At 45.7% G+C, this 22,043-nt stretch overlaps 1 protein-coding gene across 10 annotated transcripts in view; it reads left to right on the top strand.

Annotated features, from left to right (window-relative positions):
- Tjp2 (tight junction protein 2) overlaps positions 1-22,043 on the top strand; it is a 130,633-nt gene that overhangs the window by 83,562 nt on the left and 25,028 nt on the right. For all 10 annotated transcript variants that reach the window (NM_001376368.1, NM_011597.5, NM_001360392.1 and 7 more), the window contains 10 exons: positions 2,735-2,788; positions 6,593-6,717; positions 8,859-8,961; positions 10,094-10,712; positions 15,759-15,862; positions 16,846-16,999; positions 19,196-19,304; positions 19,409-19,542; positions 20,664-20,730; positions 21,472-21,622. In NM_001376368.1, the coding sequence (NP_001363297.1) occupies positions 2,744-2,788; positions 6,593-6,717; positions 8,859-8,961; positions 10,094-10,712; positions 15,759-15,862; positions 16,846-16,999; positions 19,196-19,304; positions 19,409-19,542; positions 20,664-20,730; positions 21,472-21,622 (1,611 nt within the window). In that variant the 5' untranslated portion in view covers positions 2,735-2,743. The remainder of the gene's footprint in view (positions 1-2,734; positions 2,789-6,592; positions 6,718-8,858; positions 8,962-10,093; positions 10,713-15,758; positions 15,863-16,845; positions 17,000-19,195; positions 19,305-19,408; positions 19,543-20,663; positions 20,731-21,471; positions 21,623-22,043) is intronic.

Below are 22,043 nucleotides of genomic sequence, written 5' to 3'. Positions count from 1 at the left end.
TGCCATCTTCGTTTTTTCTAATAAAGTTAACGTTGACCTTTGAAAAAGGAGAGGTGCTGAGGTGTGAGGCTTCCCCACCCCTGATGCTCCCCATCATCTGCTCCCTTGCTCCTGTCTTCCTCTCTGTCCCTGTACCTGTCCGCTGCTCACACTGCCCCACCTTCCTTCCCCCAATAGGAGCTGCTATATGCTCCTTTTTCCCCTGCAGAGTTGAAATCGTATTAAAACACCAGAAACCGGGTGCTTCCTAGGATATTACGTCTTCAGCAAGAAGTCAAGCAGCCCTTGGTACCCAGTGCCCTTCTCCCCCACTATTGGACTTATGAAATGATTAGTATCTACAAAATGCTTATTAAATATTGAAGTATGATGTGTTCTCCTATCCTCACAAGATGTAACACCCAGTTCCCCTTGTGTCCTACCTCTTCCTCTCTCCTGGGCCACTTGATCTTCAGTTTTGTATGTTACAATCCTCTGATTTTTTTTTTTCTTCTTTTGAGACAGATTCTCGCTGTGTAGCCCCTGAGGGTCTGAAACTCACAAGTTTCTGTCTCTGCCTCATGAGTGCTGTGATTAAAATCATATGCCATCATGACCAGCCTACTGTCTTTTATTAAAACAGAAAAAAACGGGGCTGGGAGTATAACTCAGGGTAACAAGTGCTACATGTGTGTAAGACCTTGAGTTTGATCCCAGGTGTGGGGAAAGAAAAGAACACCTCACCCACGCTGTTGTAAAGAAACTTCAAAACAAAGATATGCTAAACAGTTTGGGGGGGGAATTTTCCATCGTTTTTTCCAGTGACCTTTTAGAATGTATTGTATCGTGTGGATCCACATGAATTCTAAACTTCAGAACCCTGCCAACCCACCGCTCCACCCAGTCCCACGCATGCCAAGAGCCACAACTTTGCCTGCCCTCCTACAGCTTCTCACCTTCAGATCTTTTGGACCCTAGATGTAATATAAATTGTAGTTTTTTAATCTTTGAGAATTCTGATCTCCTGGAGCCAGATGGCATGAGCCCTGGGAACGTCCCAGAATTGAGCCCCCCTGGGAGAGGGAGGGAGGAACAAGAGGCACAAATACCTCTCAGTTTGAGTAATCAGTTAAGTCACCCAGCTGTTGGCTGGTCCATCTTCTATGCAAATAGAACTGTGGCTTCCTAACTGGCTGCTTCCAGAGGGAGTGGGTTATCTGGTCAAGGTTATCAGTTGGCATTACTGTCTCTGTGAACATGGAGAAACCCCACAATATCTGGGTATTTTTCAGTACCTGTTGATCTATGTGACTACCATTACCATGGGCCCTCTGTGGGACACCTCCCGGCTTGCAGGCCTGGTGCTGTGTTCTGAATAGTCTCTCTGCATCCGTTTATAACTACTGTCTTCAGCTGCGGAGAGTGTGCAGCTCTTCTCATTTGTAAAAATGACGTTTCAGATGTGTTTGCTTGGTACTTTTGATGGTCTATTGATCACTGATAACTCTACTTTCAAGGAGGTCTTCTAATTTCTTAAAACATGAATTGTTTTATATACTTTTGGGTTGTTATTGATGTTTCTAATACAGCCATTGATCCCATAGTTTGTTTCTTGTAGCTTCCAGTGTGTGTGTGTGTGTGTGTGTGTACATGCATGTGTGGTATGTACATGTATATGCACATGAGTGCATGTGAACTGTGAATTCAGGTTTTTTACATATCTGAGTTTTGTGAAGCCTTTGTTTAAACATGTCCTTTGGAGAAGAGCCTTGCATTTTCCATGTGGTGACATTATCAGTGTCACTTGACATGTTTTGGGAGTATGTGCAGTCGCTTTCTGTAATAGGACTCATTTCCAAACCCAAATTTCACGAGCCCATTGATAGTTGTCCAGAGTAATAATTTCTAGTTATACTCACACTATTTATGAGCTGGGCAAGTGGCTCTGTGGTCCTGTGTTTAAGTATTTTTCCCTCTGCCGTGTTTCCTCTGATCATCCGTTCCTGTCAATGTTGTACTCTCTCTCAGTATCTGCCTGCTTCCGTGCTTGCTGGCTTGTCTGTAACATCTCTAGACATTTCTAGCTTTCTTGAGACTACATGCATTTAATGGATCATTTAGTCTTGAAGTAGCACCACTGTTTTGAGAGTCTCCCTGGAACATGTCTTGGAATTGGGTTAGCAGAGGAAGTCCCAGAGGTCTGTTCTGTACCAACTAATAATGAGAGAAAGCCAGAGGGTCCTCTACTTCACTCAGCTTGCCCTCCTATTAATTCCAAGGCCAAGGGTTTCTTTAAGTTGTAAAAAAAAAAAAAATGTCAAAAGGGCATTTTTGGCAGGAGAGAGAAATGGAAAATATTTTAAAATGCATTTAAAATTCCGTTATATTTTATTTAAGGTGCATATGTGTTCATGAATCTGTGATCACCATGGTGCATGTGTGGAGGTCAGAGGACAGCTTTCAAGCACTGGTTCTCGCTGGCCCCAAATAAGATGTTATTAACACCTAACAGTGGTGTTTCCGAGTGGTTGTAAAAACACTCAGAACTTAACACTTATTCCCCTTTTAGGGCTTCTCACTATGTCTTTCATTTACTATCTTTGTAACGAGACTATCCTTTCCTAGAAGGTTGTATATGATTCTAGGCAGCACGTGTGGAGTGTGAGCTGGAGCTGTGTGGAAGCATACCTAGTTAACGTTGGGTTTCTGGCATTGGGTGTTCCGTGTTACTCATGGCGCCTTTGTCGTCTTGCAGGGTCCAGGCATGGAGGAGGTGATATGGGAGCAGTACACCGTGACCCTGCAGAAGGTGAGTTCTGCGTGTTCCCTGCATCCTCCTCTTAGCTCTCTGTTTCACAGTTCACGGGTCTTACTTTTGCCTGCAGAGTTTTGTTTTTAGTCTCTTTGGGGTGGGCAGGACATTGTTGGAACTGGCTGGTGATGGTGCCTGAAGAGTGACATCTAAGGTTGTCCCATGCACCCTACACACACACACACACACACACACACACACACAAAACTCTACCCCTACACACACAATATACACAATCTGTCCCCTACACACACACAATAACACACAACTATACCTCTATATACACTTTACACACAACCCTACCCCCCACACTGTACATACAACTCTACTCCTTCCACACACCAATGACACATAACTCTACTCCCTACACACACACATATACAGTGTACACACAATCCTACCCCCCTCCATACACACACACACACACACGTACAATGACACACAACTCTACCCCTACACAGACACACAAGCACAACACACAATGGCATACTACTCTACCCCTACAGGCATACAGTGACATAAAACTCTACCCCCTCCACACATAAAGTTTCTGTTTACTCTTTGCTTGGGATTGAAAGTAGAACAGTACATATTTTTTTTTGTTTTGTTTTTCTTTTTTAAAATCACTCCCCAGATGTTACCTTGTACTTCTTAAGAAACTTTTTATTTCTCCTTTGTACATTTCATACCATGCACTCCTGTTCTTCTCTTCTCCCCGTCCCTCCACATCTGCCTTCTGCTCTTGCACTGTCCCCCCAACAAAGAAAAGAACACAAAATCTCGCTGTGGAAGCTGTGGTGTGTCCCAGTGTTGTCACACAGTCACCCTTTTGCCCAAACAGCTTTTCTTGCAAACGTTCATTGCAGTGAGTCACTGGTCTGGTTGGAGGCCTCTGGCTTCTGAAGCTGCACTATCAACACTGGATCTTCACTGCGACTCCTATCGGATATCCGGTTGTTGCCCTGGGTTGTGGAGGTCCTGCGGCTCTGGTTTTGGAAGATCGGTTCCGTCATGAGCTCCAGCAGTTCATAAAAGGGGTGGATTTTGGGATGGGCCAGCTCAAAGCCCTGATTCTGAGCCTGGGTGGCAGCTGAGTGGTCACCCTGACAACTCTCCCTCACCCATGCCATTGGGGTCCAGCTCTCCTACACTGTCCAGGCCATGCCCTCAGGGCTGGCTCATCTGTGTCCCCCACCACCAGGATCAGTTCTGTGCTGCCCGGGATGCTGCCTCTCAACACCAGCTCTCCTGAGTGCTGCAGCCAGTGAGGGGTGGGGCCAGCTCTACCCAGGCAGCACGGCCCTAGGTGGCAGATGTCTGATGGCTTTTGTTGGTCACAGAGTCCCACTGCTGCAGGGCCACAGACCCAAACATGGCCTTTGGCGGAGCTCACCATGCCCTCAGGTGGCATCACCAGTTATTCACATCACTACCCCGACTCTAGCTCTGTCTCTCTCCACTGTGTACACACAGTTCAGCTTCTCTCTCTCCTATCCCTCCACCACTGACTTGCTCACTTGCTCATCTTAGTGGTACCCAGGCCTCTGTTGTCTAGGGATGTCTTAGACAATTCCCCTCCGGTGCCTCATGGCGCCAGGTGGGAGTCATCTCTAGATGTCACTCTCCCAGCCCCCTTTTGGTTTTTTCAAGACAAAGAGTTTCTGTATGTAATAGAGCCCCTAGCTGTTCTAGACATGTTTGTTAACCAGGCCGGCCTTGAACTCACAGAGATCCACCTACCTCTGTCTCTGCCTGTGGCACCACCACACCTGGCTCCAGATGTTATCCTTTTTGATTGCATAAGGAAATACATGCAGCTTCTTTTATTCCATAGATGCTGACATGTAGTTGCTTCTTAATAAATACATGTTACTTCCATTTTTTTCTATCCTGATAATAATATGATAGGTATTGTTAGTCCACCCTGTGTGTCCTTTTGCTTGGGCTGACTACTTTGAAACTTCACTCAGTCATGCCCTCGTTCCTGAACACATGTGTGTGCACACTCGAGTGCAACACACACACACACACACACACACACACACACACACAAACATGTACGCACACACAGGTACGCACACACTCGCATATGGTCTCACTCTAGGCAAGCCTGCTTCTGCCCTGCCTCACAGGCAGTCCGCTTGTGGTCTACAGTCCTTATCCGAGCAAGCTGCCCCCATCCTGGCAGCAAGCTGTGCATATCAGTGTGCATTAGCTGGGCTCCACAGAGATCATCCTGCTTCGAATCTGTCTAAGTTCTGCCACTTTGTAGAAAGATGCTCAGTTCCTCAAAGGGAGAAGTTTCCTTTGACCCTTAGAACTCCATCACTGGATCAGTGTCCACTTTCTAGATCAGTCATCAGAGATTCTTAAGTTACTGTTTGCGCATTTAACTCCAGACATCTCTCTCATTCTCATCTGTGCCTTTTTTTTTTTTTAAACCAGAGATCATGTTTCCCTTGAGATGTGGTCTACAGATCACAAAAGAAAGGGATCTGAGGCTTGGTTTAGAAGATAGAGCTGCCTCTTTCTAAAACCAGGTCCCATGTATTGGTGCTGGTAAATCCAAAGCCATGTGGAGACAACTGGGCAGGTTTGTGATTGTAAGCAGTGCTCCCTCCCTCCCCCAGCTTGTCCTTGGATAAAGATTTTCTCTTATTCTGAGTATAGTTTTGTTTCATCAATCCTGATGTGGGATTATAATGTCATTGGTCCCTATTGTGTGGTTTAGCCTTTTAAACACTGAAGTAAGATGGCACATTTCCTAGGTTCCTCTGTTTGCATTGCTAAACCAATGATGGATAATAAGACTTTACTTCCCATCTTGTTTGAACACTGGGACACTTTTAATACTTTGGTCTTTCAAGATCACAATACCAGCTTTTTACTTATTTACCGTATTAAATGCTTTATTCACGTATGTACTCTCACACTCTCATGCCATGGCACCTTGTGAGGTCCGAGGATGGACGTGTGGGCATGATTTATTTTTACCACGTGGGTTTCTGGGATTGAGCTTGGGCTGTCAGACTTGGCTGCAAGTTTCTTTGTCCATGGGAAAATCTCCCCATTGAGCCCCAGCTCCCCAGCTCCATAAACACCAGTTTCCTGTTCAGGTTTCATTTTTTAAAGTCAATGAAGTTCTTTTCACTCTAAATTAAGATACAATTGCTGTCTCGTCTAACTTGAATCTAAAGATATGCCGTAGTGCTGTTGCTTGTTGGTCTGAGAAAGGGTCTCATGTAGAACTGGCCAGACTCCAGTACGCCATGGATTCATAGCGAACCTTGGGTTCCTGATTCTGTTTCCTCCACCTCCCAAGTACTGGAATGACAGGCATGGCCACATGCAGCTGAAGATAGACTTTAAAATACATTTTCACACAGAATCAATTTTTATTGAAGTCGCTCCAGCTCGGATCAGACAATGCAGTGAATGGATCTACCTGGCATTAAAACTGCACATCCCCCGTTTAGTCAAAAGACAGCCTTCCTTCTCCTGCCTCCTGTGATAATATCAGCCTGGGCTGTCAGTGTTTTCCGACTTCTCCGAGGCTGCTCCCTCAGATAAGCAGTTTCCCTTTAGGACCCTGTCAGCTGACCACCGCGTGCATGCCGCTTTATTTTGTTTCTCATTTGTTTCTGTAAAGCCCATCTGTTCCTGAGCTGTCTCTGGTTATTGATTTGACCTTTTCTTTTATTGAGTGCTTGTAATAAATCCTGAAAGCCACTTACGGCAGGATTTTTTTTTTTTCATACTGTTTTTTTTTTTTTTTTTTCCTCGTCTAATTCTGACGAGCAGGATTCCAAAAGAGGATTTGGAATTGCCGTGTCGGGAGGCAGAGACAACCCCCACTTTGAAAATGGGGAGACGTCAATCGTCATCTCAGATGTGCTCCCAGGTGGACCCGCTGATGGCTTGCTTCAGTAAGTTCCCTCCCTCCCCGCCCCCTGGCAGCCCTGCGCACTGACACTTGATAGGGGCGTTCTGGATGTCTGTGCTTACTTAGTCTGAACTGAGAATCAGGGTCATGGCTAATGCATTCTGCTTTAACAATCACTAGCCATAAAGATATGCCATAGGGCTGTGGCTTGCTTGTGTGAGAAAGGGTCTCACGTAGACCTGGCCAGACTCCGATACACCATGGGCTCATGGAGAGGAACTTAGGGGAACATCCAGACTTAGAGGGAAGAGGAGCATCCTGTGCGTGGAACCTCCCACCTCCCATAGGAGGCTAGAATGATCACTTGTGAGCTATGGAACCTTGTAAATGTTCTGTTGCCCCTGTGCCCGCCTCTCCCTCTCTCCCTTAACTTTGTTGACATTGTCTGTAGCCCCGGCTGGTCTCCCAACTCCCTACACTAGATGACTTTGCATTCTAGTTCTTTGTCCTCTGTTTCCTATGTGCTGGGTTTACAGATCTACAGCACCAGACACAGTTTATGCAGTGTAGGGAGTGACTCAGGACTTCATGCGTGCTAGAGAAGCATACCGACTTAGCTACATCCTCAGCCGGTGGGAACCATTTCTGAATGTGTAGCTTATATCACCGTGACAAAACACCCGAGGAAATAATTTCAGAGAGGCACTTACTTATTTGGGCTCCCCTCTCAGAGGGTTTAGCCTGTTGTGGTAAATGTGGGAAATGTGCTAGGACGGAGCAGTTAACAACATGGTGGCTGGGCAGCAGAGAGCAGGAAAGACGGAGGCAATACCTGCCCTTTCTGTCTTTCTCCTTTATTTCCTCAAGCACATAGGATGGGATCACCCACATTCAGGGCGGGTCTAGCACCCCTTAATTCTCTTGAAAACATCTCCCCACACTGAGAGAGGGCTTTACTAACCTTCTGGGTGCTTTTCAATCCAACCTACATTGTTTTAGGATTTAATGAAGATGGTTAGGGAAGTACCTCAGTAGTAGAGTGCGTAGCATATATTAAGTAAGGCCTTGGGTTAATCGTTAGCAGAACCCCCCCGCCCCCCAAATAAAAACCTAACGAATATCTCCCCCAACAGATTCTTTTTTTTTAAGATTTATTTCTTTATTATATGTAAGTACACTGTAGCTGTTTTCAGACACTCCAGAAGAGGGAGTCAGATTTGTTATGAGGGTGGTTGTGAGCCACCGTGTGGTTGCTGGGATTTGAACTCAGGACCTTCGGACCTCAGTGTTCTTAACCGCCGAGCCATCTCTCCAGCCCCTCTCCCCCCAACAGATTCTAATAGGAAGATTCACGATAGTTAAACCCAAGTTATCCAACTGTCAGCCTTCTGTTCTGAAGAGATAACCCACTTTAAAAGATGGGTTCTGAATCCTATCAGGAAAGAATTTAAAGGTAACTCTGTGGCTATATCAGCCAGATCATGAAAAAGTTGTATCTGTGTGAGATTTAAAATCTGTGTTCCTATCCTGTTAGTTGGTAGTCCTATCAAAGTTAGTCTTTTATTCAGAGTAATATAAAATTTTAAGCTAACATTGAATGAGCCTAAATAATAGGATTCTGTGATTTTGAAGTTTCTTCAAGAATCTTGAGGCAATGAAACCCGGCCTGATTTGTAGTCTGCGTGTTCAGGAGATGGAGCCAGACACAGAACGATCAGTAGGTTATAGCCATGGCTGGCGAAACAGTGAATTAAAAGCCAGCTTGACCTACATGAGACCCTTTCTCTAAATAGTAAAAGAATCTGAGGCAAGCTTTCGACCTCTTTTCCTGCCAACGTTACCCAGATGAATGTGTGCCTAGTTCAGGGCTTATAAGAGGGCCTTTTGCAGCGCACAGGACAGTCACTGAATTCCTATTGCTGTCCATGCCGATTCATGCTTTCTGGAGTGACCCCGGGGTGTGGGTAGACAGACCTTGTACACAAACATGGTGGTTCTTAATAAACATCCAGAAGCCGAGTGTGTGGCTTGTGGTTTCTTACCTCTGAAGAGCTCTCAGACCAAGTTGGCATGACTTGTGAGCCATTGCACCCTGAGCCCTTCAGTACACTTCTCGGGCTCATTTGCTGCTTCTGTTTGGCTCTCCGGGGTTCAAGATGACTGATGCTTGTTTTGTGTTTACAGAGAAAATGACAGGGTGGTCATGGTCAATGGCACCCCCATGGAAGATGTGCTCCATTCGTTTGCCGTTCAGCAGCTTAGGAAAAGTGGGAAGATAGCAGCCATCGTAAGTCCTGGCTGGGATGGCACTCGGTGTGGTCGGTACATGCTTGTAAGCCAACATCCTTACGCGTAAACCGTAAATAAATTAAAAAACAAAATCTTCAAAAATGTATTTTTTTATCAGAACACAAAGGTGCTGAAGAGATGGTTCTGTGGTTAGGCGCCCATATCGTTCTTGCAGAGGACTTGACTTTAACTCTTGAGCATTTCTTTTCTGTGTCCAAAGAAAATAGCCGCTTGCTTCTGAGCATTTGGACAGAGTTACATGGCCTGGGGCCAGCGTACTTCTTGCAGCCTTGATGGTTTTCTAGGCTGCTGTTGCAGATGTGGTGAGCTGTGTCTAAGCTAACCTGTTGAGGAAGGTTGCAAGCATCCTGCCTAACGACTGATGGCACACATCTCCTAAGAATAGGGCCATCCTAGCCGGGTGTAGTGGCGCACACCTTTAATCCCAGCACTTGGGAGGCAGAGGCAGGTGGATTTCTAGTTCGAGGAAAGCCTGGTCTACAAAGTGAGCTCCAGGACATCCAGGGCTACACAGAGAAACCCTCTCTTGAAAAAGAAAAAAAAAATAGGGCCATCCTGACAACAAACCTGAGAGCTGTGCTGTACCATCTAATACCCACTCCGTATCTCAGCATGGCTCGTACACATCTTCTCGGGTCCGAGTTTACTCACTCACGGTCCTTTTTAATCTAGAAGGGGTGTCTTTCCCCTCCTCTTCCTGTAACACGTGCAGGAATGTCAGCAGTTATATACAGAACATCTCATTTCCTGGCTGTTCATTTGACATCCATGAACTGACCAGAGCCGTTGGAGCTTTGCTTACTTGTCAGAAGTGGATTTGGAGGTGTTCAAAAGCACTATATTCACTACTGCAGTCGTTTTTCTCTTATTCTAACTTAGTGAGGTTTATTGACCTTGGATCTGGACAAGGACTTGGAGGGTTGTCAGGGATACAGATGTTTAAGGTTTGTTGTAGGTTTGTTTTGGTTTGTTTTTGTATGACCCTCCCACCCTCCTCACACACACTGAGACTAGAGACTGACAGTTTTAATTAAAACTGGATCCAGGCCCACTGCCCTCCCAGGTGTGTCTCTGCCGCCCTGCATCATCTACTCTATTTGTCTGAATAGGTGGTCAAGAGACCCCGGAAGGTTCAGGTGGCCCCACTGCAAGGCAGCCCCCCTCTCAGTCATGACGACCGAGGTTTTGAAGTGATTGAAGAATTTGATGGCAGAAGTTTCCGCAGCGGCTACAGTGAGAGGAGTCGGCACAGCAGCCACGACATGCTCAGCCACAGCTGGGAGGGCAATAGGGAGAGGGGGCGACCCCATCAGCGCACACAGAGCCGGGAGCGGGAGCGCAGCCGTGGCAGGAGCCTGGAACGGGGCCTGGACCAGGAAGACTATGGGCGCAGCCGTGAGCGCAGCCGTGGCCGGAGCCTGGAGCGCGGGCTGGACCGCGACTTTGTGTCCAGGGACCACAGCCGTGGCCGTAGCATCGACAGGGACTACGACCGAGACTATGAGCGCTCCTATCACGAAGCTTATGAACCCGACTACGGAGGCGGCTACAGCCCATCATATGACCGTAGAGCCCATCCAGAGACCCGCTATGAACGGAGCCGCAGCCGAGAACACCTACGTTCCCGAAGCCCCAGCCCCGAGTCTAGGTCACGGCATGAACACAAGGGCCAACATGATCCCGACAGGCCCATCGGGGTCCTTCTAACCAAAAGCAAAGCAAATGAAGGTAGGCACACATGGTGTGGGGATACAAGCTGTACCTGCAGCAGCATCACCTGGTGCTCGCCTGGCACCTGCCAGTGTTCAGCGTCAACCCGAACTGGCCAGCACCTATGGACTCATTTAGTTATCACTGCCATAAGAGAGTCAGAGATGCAGAAGGGTCCATTGATCTGGACGTAGTTGTCCCAGTGGCAAAGCCAGGTCTTAAGAGATGTTCTTAACTTCCACGTTGTTTGTAAACGTAACTTTCATTCGCCCAGGTGATTTTGCTTAACTGCCTCCATCTTTTAACCTAGGCCTAGTCCTGGAAGCTTCTAGCCTCTCTACAGTCTAATCTAGGCCTAGAATGTTTTCAGCCTCTGAGATGTACTGCTGAATAAGCTCACCCTTTCTAGTTATTTCTGAACTCAGGCTGGCTGGTTCAACTCAGCTTTTCTGGCTCCAACTCCTCTCCAACCTGACTGATTCAGTCTGGCTTCTCTTAAGTTTCTTCCTGAGTTGTTCTGCTTGGCCTCAGACTTACTTTGGCAGTCCGTTGTAATCTTCTGCCTCCTCCTCATTCTCGGGCTCTCTCTGTCTTCACCTGTGTCTAGCTTGTTCTCTCTGCAGCCTGTCTCTGTAAAACTGTCCCGGTAAAACTGCCTTTCTTTGTCTTCTCTCTGCACGGCCCCGTAAGTAGCTTTCCAAATTTGCTCTCTTCCCGTGAGAGTGGGCGGATCCTATTCATCAATCTTTCTCTTGATTCGTCACTTTGCCTCTCAATCAGACATCACTCTCAAACTTGGGTGCTTCCTTCTACAAACTAACTTTACCTTCATTGTTTAGGGTTAAAGGTGTGTGCTAAGAGCCGAGCCACCCCGTAAGGATCAAAACAGGGCTTTTCAGTAAATAACACAATCTAGGGGTTCACGGTGTGATCACACATCTTACAACACTTGCTAAAGTGAGGATTCTCAGTCTCCCACCAGGCCCCGGAACCAGGGTCTGGTGTGTGAACGGACTCTGCTGGTGAGCCTGGTGCTTCTCAGTGTGGGAAAACAAGGCCGAAGCTTATCCTGATGGAGTTCTATTCTAGACTGGGGATGGTGTCTCTTTCTTAATCCCCCTAAGACCCTTGGAGGTAGGAGGCCTCGTTCCTGTGTTACAGGTCAGGGGTTTTGGTATGTACGTGGAAGCTGGCTCTGGCTTAGTTGGCTTGCTCCACACTGCATTCCTGGAGACGTGGGCACACTTAATCCGATCCAGGATTGATTACGTTCTGTGCAGTGACGCTGTTAGTACTGTTCGTATATAGGAGGGTGCTGCAGCAGTGGGGAAGCTGGGACTCACCCTGGGCTGATCTGAAGGGAGGAGATGAACAGAAGCTGAGCCATTTCCAGTCTGGGGTCTTGTCTGCCTACTTTTCAATTTTCTTATAACTCTTGTCTAGTTGATTCTATTACTAGTCAAATAAGAAAAAGGAGTAGAGCCCTTAAGGCAAAGTGAAGGAGTCATTGTTCTTTAGCTCAGGATTTGTATTTTGTAGTAGATTGTAAATGAAAAGAGTCTGGTTTCTAAGGTTTTCCTACTTAGGTAACTGGAGTGATGTAAGGTCAGTATTGGGGTACTGGGAGCATGAGGCGGGAGATGGAAGCGGAGATTGCACCCTTGCTGAGGAGAGGAACATCCTTGTCAGCAGCTCTGGGGACATGAAGATCTCACCGACTCTTCATAGCGATTAGTGAGGAGATGGCCCTTCACTGGTCCCCAAGCCAGATCCAGATCAGAAGGTGGAATACAGACAAGTTTTGAAGGAGAGCGCCTGGCAGGAGACCTCCTTCCAAGAAGTCTGACTCATTCTGAGGGACATTGCTTTTAAAACCTGTCCTTATTTCCTGTTCCTCCTTTGCCGCTTCTTTTCTGTCCGGTCATAGGAACAACCGTATCAGGCTTTATAGAGACACCTTTGTATGAGTCATGAGTCAGGGTTCTCTAAAGGAACAGAACCGATAGGATGAACTTGTGTGTGTGCCTGCGTCTGCGTCTGTGTGTGTATACACGTGTATGTAAAAGAATTCATTAGAGTGGTCACAGCCTGCGTCCTGATAGTCTTAGCAGTGATGGTTTCATGAAAGTCACAGACAGGCCAAGCATCTGGAAGCTGTATGGTCCAGGAGACTGAATGTCTTATCTCAGCAGTCTGGTGTCTGCTAGACTCTGGGCGGTATTTAGTCTATGTTGGAATCTGGCTGTAACAACAGGGGAAAATGAGCTGGCCTGGGGAAGTGAGGACAAGCAGACACAAAGCCAAGGCTTCCCTCTTCCATGCCCTATCACGTGAGCTGCTGCTAGAGGATGTAGTTCAGATTTAGGGTATCTTTTCACCTCAAACAATATGATTAAGAAAATTCCTCAATAGCGTGATCAACAGCTTGGGTTTTAGTTGATTGCCGATATAGTCAAGTTGACATGCAAGATTGGCTGTCATATTTGTACATATAAAAACTTAAAACAGAAATCTTATGGACTATTACTTATTCTGTGTGATGGACTTTGAGTTGCCATTGCAGTGAAAATTTAAAATATTGTTAGAAACACATTAAACCAATTCAAGACCCACTAATGAATTGTGATGCATAATTTAAAGAGACACCGTTGGGCTAGAGAGGTCACTCAGTGCTTAGGAGTGCTCGGTATTCTTCCAGAGGGTCTGAGTTTGGTTCCCAGCACCCATGTCAAGCAGCTTACAACTGCCTGTAACTCCAGCTTCAAGGGATCTGATGCCATCTTCTGGCCTCCACAGGCACCCACACATCATCCCCTCACCCCAACACACACACACATACACACACAGACACACACACATGAGTAGAAAAGGAAATCTTCAAATAAAGTAAAAGGAAGGGATTATCCTATGAGATTGTCCAGGCCATAACTGGTCTTGGTTAAGTACAAAAATAAAGGACTGAATAGTCCTCTCCTGATGGGCTGTTTTTCTTTTAACTATTTTGTTCTCCAAACTTGGAAAAGATTAACCAACTTTTGGTGCTGATAAAGATCAAGGCTAGCATATGCCAGACACGTGCTCTTGCCTGATTGCACTTTAACCACCACCAACAAAACCCCCCTCCCATGATTTTATTCATTTATGTTTAAGTGTGTGGGTGTTTGTTTTGTTTGAATGTATAAAAGTGGAACTGGAGTGGTGGATATCTCTGAGCCACCATGTAGGTGCTGGGAATCGAACCCAAGTACCTTGGAGAACAGTCAGTGTTCTTATCCTTTGAGCCATCTCTCCAGCCCCTCCACTGAAAAAAACTATTATTATTTATAATTTTGTCGATGGTGAGGGCCAAGTGTACTAGAGTGTTTGCATGGAGCTCAAAGTATAACCCCGAGAATCTGTTCTCTCCTTCTGTGGGTTCAGGTTTTAACTCACTTTAGGCTTGATATCTTTCTTCACTGAGCTATTCACTGGCCCCAATTTTACCCTTCCTTTTTTTTTTTAAGATATATTTGTTTTTATCTTATATATTAATGTTTTGCCTGCATGCGTGTGTGTGTGTGTGTGTGTGTGTGTGTGTGTGTGTGTGTGTACCACGTGCATGCCTGATGCCTGAGGTGAGGAGGGAACATCAGATTCCCTGGACCAGGAATCACAGGCGGCTGTGAGCCACCACATGGGTGCTAGAAACTGAACCGGGTCCTCTGTGAGAGCGTCAAGGACTCTTAAACTGCTCAGCCCTCTTTCCAGTCCAGGATCCCACTTCTGTGCACATGAATTAATTAATTTATTTATTCACTTTACATTCCAATAGCCACTCCCTCTCTACTTCATGATTCCACTTTTTAAAAGAAAAAAATTGCCACCTTTTGCTACAATTACCCAGTAACCTAGCTATTTCTGGGTGAGTCATGTGAAAGTGGTCACATGAAAATGAATCTTGTAAGAAACGCTGTAGTAGGTGGGAGCGTCTGTAGATTATGAATGAACACCACTGCCAGTTCCCTGGTGAACACCACAGCTCATTCACTGGTGTTTTGTTTTGTTGTTTTTAAATTTAAGGAGTGTCCATACAGATCCGAGTGAGCCTGTTTGCAGACACTCCTATATTACCATGGGAACGTTAAAACTCTTAGGAGGATTGGTGAAATGTTGCTATGTAAGAAAAGTTCATCAGATTTGTCTCCGCCCTCTGTGCACTCTCTAGCCATCCACAGGAGAGATGCTGTAGCCCTCGGATAGAGTGAACTGTGCCCAGTACTTCTTTTTCTTGTTGTTTGTGGTGTTAAAGGTAAACCTAGAGCCTTGCAAAGGTCAGATGCTCACTGTACCCCTGAGGACCACAGCAGCTAAGCACTTTGTATCTTTGTAAGAAGATCCAAGGCTAATAGGTTTACTGAAATTGATTTTTTTTTAAACTACTACTTCTGTGACCACAAGAAGGTGCATTCCCCATGTAGGAAATTTGTTTTGAAGAAAGCGACTATTTTGTAAGTATGCAGTTATATCCGTCAGAACACTAGTAATAATAATTTAAAAACTGAATGTGTTTGCTCTCAAGCTGTGATGGCTTTCAGAGTCACTACAGCTCACTCTTAAAATCTGTCTTTTTACAGTTTAATAAATAAAATCAGGAAAGTCTATAGAAGACTTGCAATATCTATAGAAGACTTGCAGTATTAAAATACGAGCATCCCTTCTAACTGCAGTGTTGTTTTTCTGTGAGAACAGTTCAGAGTGCAGCCGACTCTCCCTGCCAGGCCGTTGGCTTTGCCCCAGCTCAAACCCTGGGCAGTGTCATACTATGTCCACAGCATCATGTGGGCCACCTTAGGGTCAGCACAATTTCCTGTTAAGATACAGAGCAGACTGTTGTTATCCAACTTTTTATTTTATTTTATGAGTTCATTCTGCATCAAACATCTGCATAGCCTCTGCCTAGCTAACATGTTTACAACATTGTCTTCTCTGCTCCTCCCTCGTCTTGTTTGTTGGTTGGTTGGTTGGTTTGTTTTAAAGTTTTCTGAGTCAGTTGAGAACATGTGTGTTCCCTTGCTTGTCTTCTAGAGTATGGGCTCCGGCTGGGGAGTCAGATCTTCATCAAAGAAATGACCAGAACAGGACTGGCCACCAAAGATGGCAACCTTCATGAGGGGGACATAATTCTCAAGGTAGGACATGGAGCAGTGTGTGCCTGGTGCATTCCTCGCCAGCACCCGCACTGGCACCCGCACCGGCACGTCTGCAGACCAGGTCACAATCTCTTAGTCCATGGAGAGAGGTGGAAGCAGGAGGAGCAGGTTGATGAGGTGATCTTTGCCATAAGAACAAAAATAAACTGAGATATAAACAGGAGAGAGAGATGCAGAAGAGCCGGCCTGCTCCCCGCCACTTGGGAGCCCTGCTCTCTCTCTAGCTCCTGCTCCCCTAAAAATCATTTAAAAAGGAAAAGGAAAAGCAAGCCTTAGGGTCTGTACTAATTTAGTAATCAAGGAAGAACCTCAAGGAATACTTTCTCTTCTTCCTGTTGATTTAAAGTTGAAGTTCCTGTTCCCCTACCAAGGGAAAAAAAAAGTCTGAGAGCCATTGATCTATGGTGGCTTCATGTGTTTGATAGGGATTTTTGTTTGTTTTGTTTTGTTCTATTTATTTATTTATTTATTTATTTATTTTTGAGACCGGGTTTCTCTGTATAGTTCTGGCTAACGAGAACTCACTTCATAGACCGGACTGGCCTCGAAAACTCTAGAGATCCACTTGTGTTTGCCTCCCAAGTACTGGAATTAAAGGTGTATGCCACCACTAGCCGGCTATGTTTGATAGTTTTTTTTTTTTTTTTTTTTTAAAAAAAAAAAAACTTCTCCAATCAGGAAGCATGTTCCAGCAGTAAACCAAGCTGTAGATTTGAACTTGGTTGTTAAGTAGATTAGCAGAGCAACCTAAATATTACTCTGACTCCTTCAATACCTATTCTGGGCATGTGTGGTTACATTTCATTTGAAGGATAATTCACATTCATTAAGTCCTCCTGCAGTCTGGTCTGAGTGTCTTCGCAAGTTCTTTCCAGTTCTCTAACGGGAAAATAGGAGTTTTGAGCTTAGCTGCGAGCAGTTGTCCTACATACGAATGACGCTGCCATGCTTCGTCTGCGCAGATCAACGGCACTGTTACTGAGAACATGTCTCTAACGGATGCTCGGAAGTTAATAGAAAAGTCTCGAGGAAAACTGCAGCTTGTGGTGTTGAGAGACAGCAAGCAGACCCTCATCAACATCCCAGCCCTAAACGACAGCGACTCTGAAGTGGAGGGTAAGAAGGAGCCCGTGGGCTGGGCTGGGAGTCAAGAAGTCCAGTCCCAAGGGGCAGTGTAGCCTTCCTTCAGACTTAAATTCAAAAAGAGAAGTATTCCTGGTCTTTGTTTGTTTGTTTGTTTAAGCATCTTTTGAAATTAGATTTCTAAGAGGGAATTCTGCCACAGGTAATTAGGCCACTGAGAACCAAACTTACTAGCATAAACAAAGCGTTCATGACCGGCCGATGAGCTAAACATACCACTTAGACATTTGCTGTGTGCTCGTGCAGATACCGATAAAGTGTAGACTTTTTGTGAGTCTTTAAAAATGACAGAAGCCAAGCATGGAAAAACCTCTAATCCCTCTCAGCAGGCAGAGTCAAGGCCAGACTGTCTACCTAGCAAGTTTCAGGCTTTTAAAAACTGGCTGTGGCCACACCTATGCTCGTGGCTCTGCCTTCCTTTCTCCATGAGGCCTTTCTTTATCTTAACTCTAGTGTGCTTAAAATCTGTGTTAAAAATCTCTTAATAAATTCCATCTCTGCTCAAGAACAACAACAAAGGCAGTTAGTATTCTGACCTTTAGAAGGTGGCATGGAGTGTGTAGACGCTATCAGTCAGTCAGAATGGCTCAGTATTATGGTAGTGGTTGCTTACTAATGTATGTAATGTGTGTCCCTGTTCCTGGTTGTTACTGTTTGTTTGGTTTGAAACTGGGATAAATACATTTGTTCCAGCTCCACATGTTACTTGCAAGGGGAGGAATCAACTGCCCTTTCATACTGATAAACACTTAATGTTGAACTACCGGGGCCAGCTCTAAATGTTTGCTAATGATATAAAAACTGGTTATGAGTGCAGGTGTGGTGTGTTTGAGTTGCAGAGTTAAGGTTGCCGCCTTACCTTCACAGGGAGTTTTAGAAAAGCAACATGAAGCCGGGTGTGGTGGCGCACGCCTTTAATCCCAGCACTTGGGAGGCAGAGGCAGGTGGATTTCTGAGTTTGAGGCCAGCCTGGTCTACAAAGTGAGTTTCAGGACAGCCAGGGCTATACAGAGAAACCCTGTCTCGAAAAGCAAAAAACCAACAACAGCAATAACAAAAAAGCAACATGAGAAAGAAGGCAGTAAAAGGGTTGCCGTACTTTCTCACATGCGTCTTCTCAAAGCCACGCTATCTAGAGGATAGATTTGTAATACCCCCAGACTGGGGAAGTAGCTCAGGAGAGAGCTTCCATCCTGTGTACAAGCTCCCAGGGTGTGGCTCCATCCCAGGCCCCACAGTTGGCTTTCCCACCAGTCCCCTGTTTACACTACTGGGTGAAAATAGCCTGGTGGGATGGCAAGATGGCTCAGCAGGCTGAGGCACTTCCCCAAGATTGTTACCATGCGCCAACTTGCCTTGTTTGGAAAGTTAATTTCCTTTCTGGTCTATCAGACGTCTAATTGGTTGGTCTGGACTGTGAGGACAGGACAGGGCAGGAAAGCGTACCATACACTACCACACCGGATCGAGGCAACCCGGTGTGGTAGTGTATGGTGTGGTAGTGTATAGTTCATTTTCTTACATCACGTACAGCATCAGTGTCGGGCAGCTTGGTTCCAACAAGATCTCTACGTGGTTTGAATACATGTTAAATGTGAGGAGCACTGGTCTGCTTGGTGAGAGTGGTTTCTGTAGCCTCAGATTCTGGCAATCACGGGTTGAAACTGCGTCGGGGTGGGTGGGTGGAGTCGAGAAAGATAAGGTTTCTTTTTTTTTTTTACTCTATCAACAGTACAGTTTAACCACAGTATATGATACGGCATTTGTAATGTGTTATGTATTATAGGTAAAACATGCAGGAGAACATGGATAGGCTACATGCTCACATTTAGTATCTTATATAAAGGACTTAATCACCTGCCGAGTTTGGTTGGGGAAATGGGTCTAGAACCAATTTCTACAGCAGTAACAGAGGGACACTCCTTTGTAGCCTCCTTAAAACAGCTTTAAAAGCTAGTGGGCCGAAGGAAGTGTACAGTTCTGAATTTGACTCTCTATTCATTCAGTAATGTCTCTCTCTGAAAATTAGGAAGACTTTTCCCCATCCCTTAGTAAAAGAAAAAACTGCCAAACTGATAGCCTTCCCTCATGCTTCCGACTCTTGGAGACTAGTGTAATTTTGGTACTTACGTATTTCGCTGAATTGGACTTTCCTTATTTTGAAACCAGATATCTCGGAAATAGAGTCCAACCGGTCTTTCTCTCCAGAGGAGAGACGCCAGCAGTATTCTGATCAGGATTACCATTCCTCCACTGAGAAGCTGAAGGAGAGGCCGAGGTAAGGCCGGTGGGCCTCCGTTTCTGTTAGTCACTAGTGCGTGCACTTGGGTGTGTGTCACAACTGTGTTATCTGCTGAGACATGATCATGGTCTGTGTTTCAGCTCAAGAGAGGAGACCTCAGGCAGACTATCCAGGATGGGTGCCACTCCCACGCCGTTCAAGTCCACGGGGGACATCACAGCTGCGGGGGTCACAGAGGCCAGCAGGGAGCCCAGGTACCAGGAAGAAGGCCCAGGTGAGGCGTTAGGCCATTCTTTTGTACGTGTGTTACACACAAGCTGGTTCATGCTTCCAGCCCAGATCCACTGATCGGAAGAACTGAGTTCTTAGACTGTGGTTGGAAAAAAAAAAAAAAAGCAACATTATTTAAAAAATAATTTGTCCAGTGGAGGAAGCCTTCTTTATTTTTCTCTTAATGTGAGAGGTAAAATCTATCCTAATTAATGATCAAAATGGGTCACATTTTGACACATTTGAATACTTCCTCTTGCCCTCTGTCCATGTGATTATCATCATAACTCTAAGTACACAGGGTTTCTCTGTATAGTTCTGGCTGTCCTGGAACTCACTTTGTAGACCAGGCTGGCCTTGAACTCAGAAATCCACCTGCCCCTGCCTCCCAAGTGCTGGGATTAAAGGTGTGTTCCACCACTGCCCGGCTACATCAATATTTATATGTGGGGGAAAAAAACATAATATTTTCTGTCTGTACAGAGCCCTGCTTCATGCTTGTGTACCTTGTGTTTGGTGTTTCTTTTCTCTTTGAGAAACTGTGATAACTGTAAATGCCCAAGTTAAGCTTCATCTGTCTGTCTGTCTGTCTGTCTGTCTCTCTCAGTAAAAGTGAATACAGTCTAAGAAAGGAGTGGGCTAAGGAGCAGGGAAGGCTGTGCTGTTGTTAGGTGGGGTGGTGCAGTGTGGCACCATGGTAAGAGGTTGTACTTAAAGCCCGTGGGTTTTGCTCTTTTATATTAAGAAACAAGCTTCGGATCTGGATGATGAAGAAGATTTTCGTCTCGCTTTGTTATGATTTGTTTACGTGGTATGGGGATTGAATCCACACTGTGCTGCATGTGAGGCAGAGCTACACACTTCAGCTGCACAGTCAGCCCACACTAAACTTTCTTAAAATCCAGAGCAGAGTGCCTGGGGACTGGAGAGATTATTCAGGGGTTAAGTGTTTCCCATCATCCCTCTGGTGGCTCTCAACCCTCTGTAACGCTAGTTCCAGGGGATCCGATGCCCTCTTCTGGCCTCCACAAGCACTAGGCACCCACATGGTGAGTTTGTGTGCATGAAAAAAAAAAAAATCTCACAGGCATAGACTAAAAACAAATGAAATCTTTAAATCCACAGTTCCTCAACCCAGAACAGCTCCAAGAGTTTTTCTTCGTCCTAGTCCCGAAGATGAAGCAATATATGGGTATGTAATACACCTTCATTACTCTGATGCTCCTCCTTCCCCACTCGGCATACGTCTCAGCCCAAGTCTACCCCAGTGGCCAGTTTCTGTTCAGCCACCTTTTAACCAATGCTTAGTCCTAGTGTTCACAAGAAAGAGGAGTCATCCATGAGAAGAGCAAACTTGGGGATTGGGTGAACTTTACGGCATTGGTATCTGTCCGTTTATTTACCCGACTGCTTGTCTTGAATATTTTGCATCCGTCAGATGTATAGCTCCAAAAGGGTGGAGCAGCTCTAGAATGTAGTGCTTCAGTGGAGACTGCAGGGGTGCCATGATCCCTGCGTGGTGGGGAGGGAGAAGGGACCATGTTGAGTGGTGTCTAGATGGCAGTTGTTGGATTAGGCCTGGCTTCCTTGGATCTGAACTGTCTTTATTTGACTAAACTTGTGGTAGAATACATTTGGGAGGCCATCTTTTTATCAGATAGCTAGAATCAATCCCTAATTCCATACTCTCTCATCTTAGATGAGTTAATGTGGTAAATTTGGTATTTTGTTCTGTTGTGAGCTGGTAGACGTTTCTCATCACTGTCCCAGGGAGATTAAATTATAGAACAGATGAGAAAAACGAGAGGGACTTGTATAAACCGTAAAGTCACCCCTGAGCTAGAAAATAGTTAAAGTCTTTAATCTCCATGAGAATCCTCCTCTTTAAACAGTATATTTTTGTCTCTTCTTTCTGAAACCAAACCTACTTCAGCCCTAACACCAAAATGGTGAGGTTCAAGAAGGGAGACAGCGTGGGCCTCCGGTTGGCTGGTGGAAACGACGTTGGGATATTTGTGGCTGGCATTCAGGAGGGCACCTCCGCAGAGCAGGAGGGCCTGCAAGAAGGAGACCAGATTCTGAAGGTAAGGAAGCCCCGCCTTACAAGGGGCTTTGATGGATGTTTTTCAGTTTAGGGGTTTTTCTTTATATCTATGTGTGTACACACACAGAGAGACTTTGGTGGAAATTCCACAAGGCATTAACCGGGGGTCTGGTAAGCATTTCTGTGCCAAAAGCAGAGGGCAGAAGAAGTTGCAGAATCATCCAGGGAATCAGACCTCAAGGCAGAAGAGTGTGCCCGCTCTCTGCCCCTGCTCTCTGCACTCTGCTGATATGGTCCAGAGTGGGAGGTCCCAAGCCTTGCTCATTAGCATTGCTAAGCTTTCCAGTGAAATTCTGGGACCTTCTTTGGGTCCTGGGAGGGCCCAGGAAGACGACCCGAGTGAACCTTGAGGCAGCACATGATCGTAGGACATCTTTTCAGCTTCCCATGCTACTCATGAA

Source organism: Mus musculus, chromosome 19 (assembly GCF_000001635.26).
Source record: "Mus musculus strain C57BL/6J chromosome 19, GRCm38.p6 C57BL/6J".
Taxonomy (NCBI): domain Eukaryota; kingdom Metazoa; phylum Chordata; class Mammalia; order Rodentia; family Muridae; genus Mus; species Mus musculus.
This window is presented reverse-complemented; position numbering and strand designations above follow the sequence as displayed.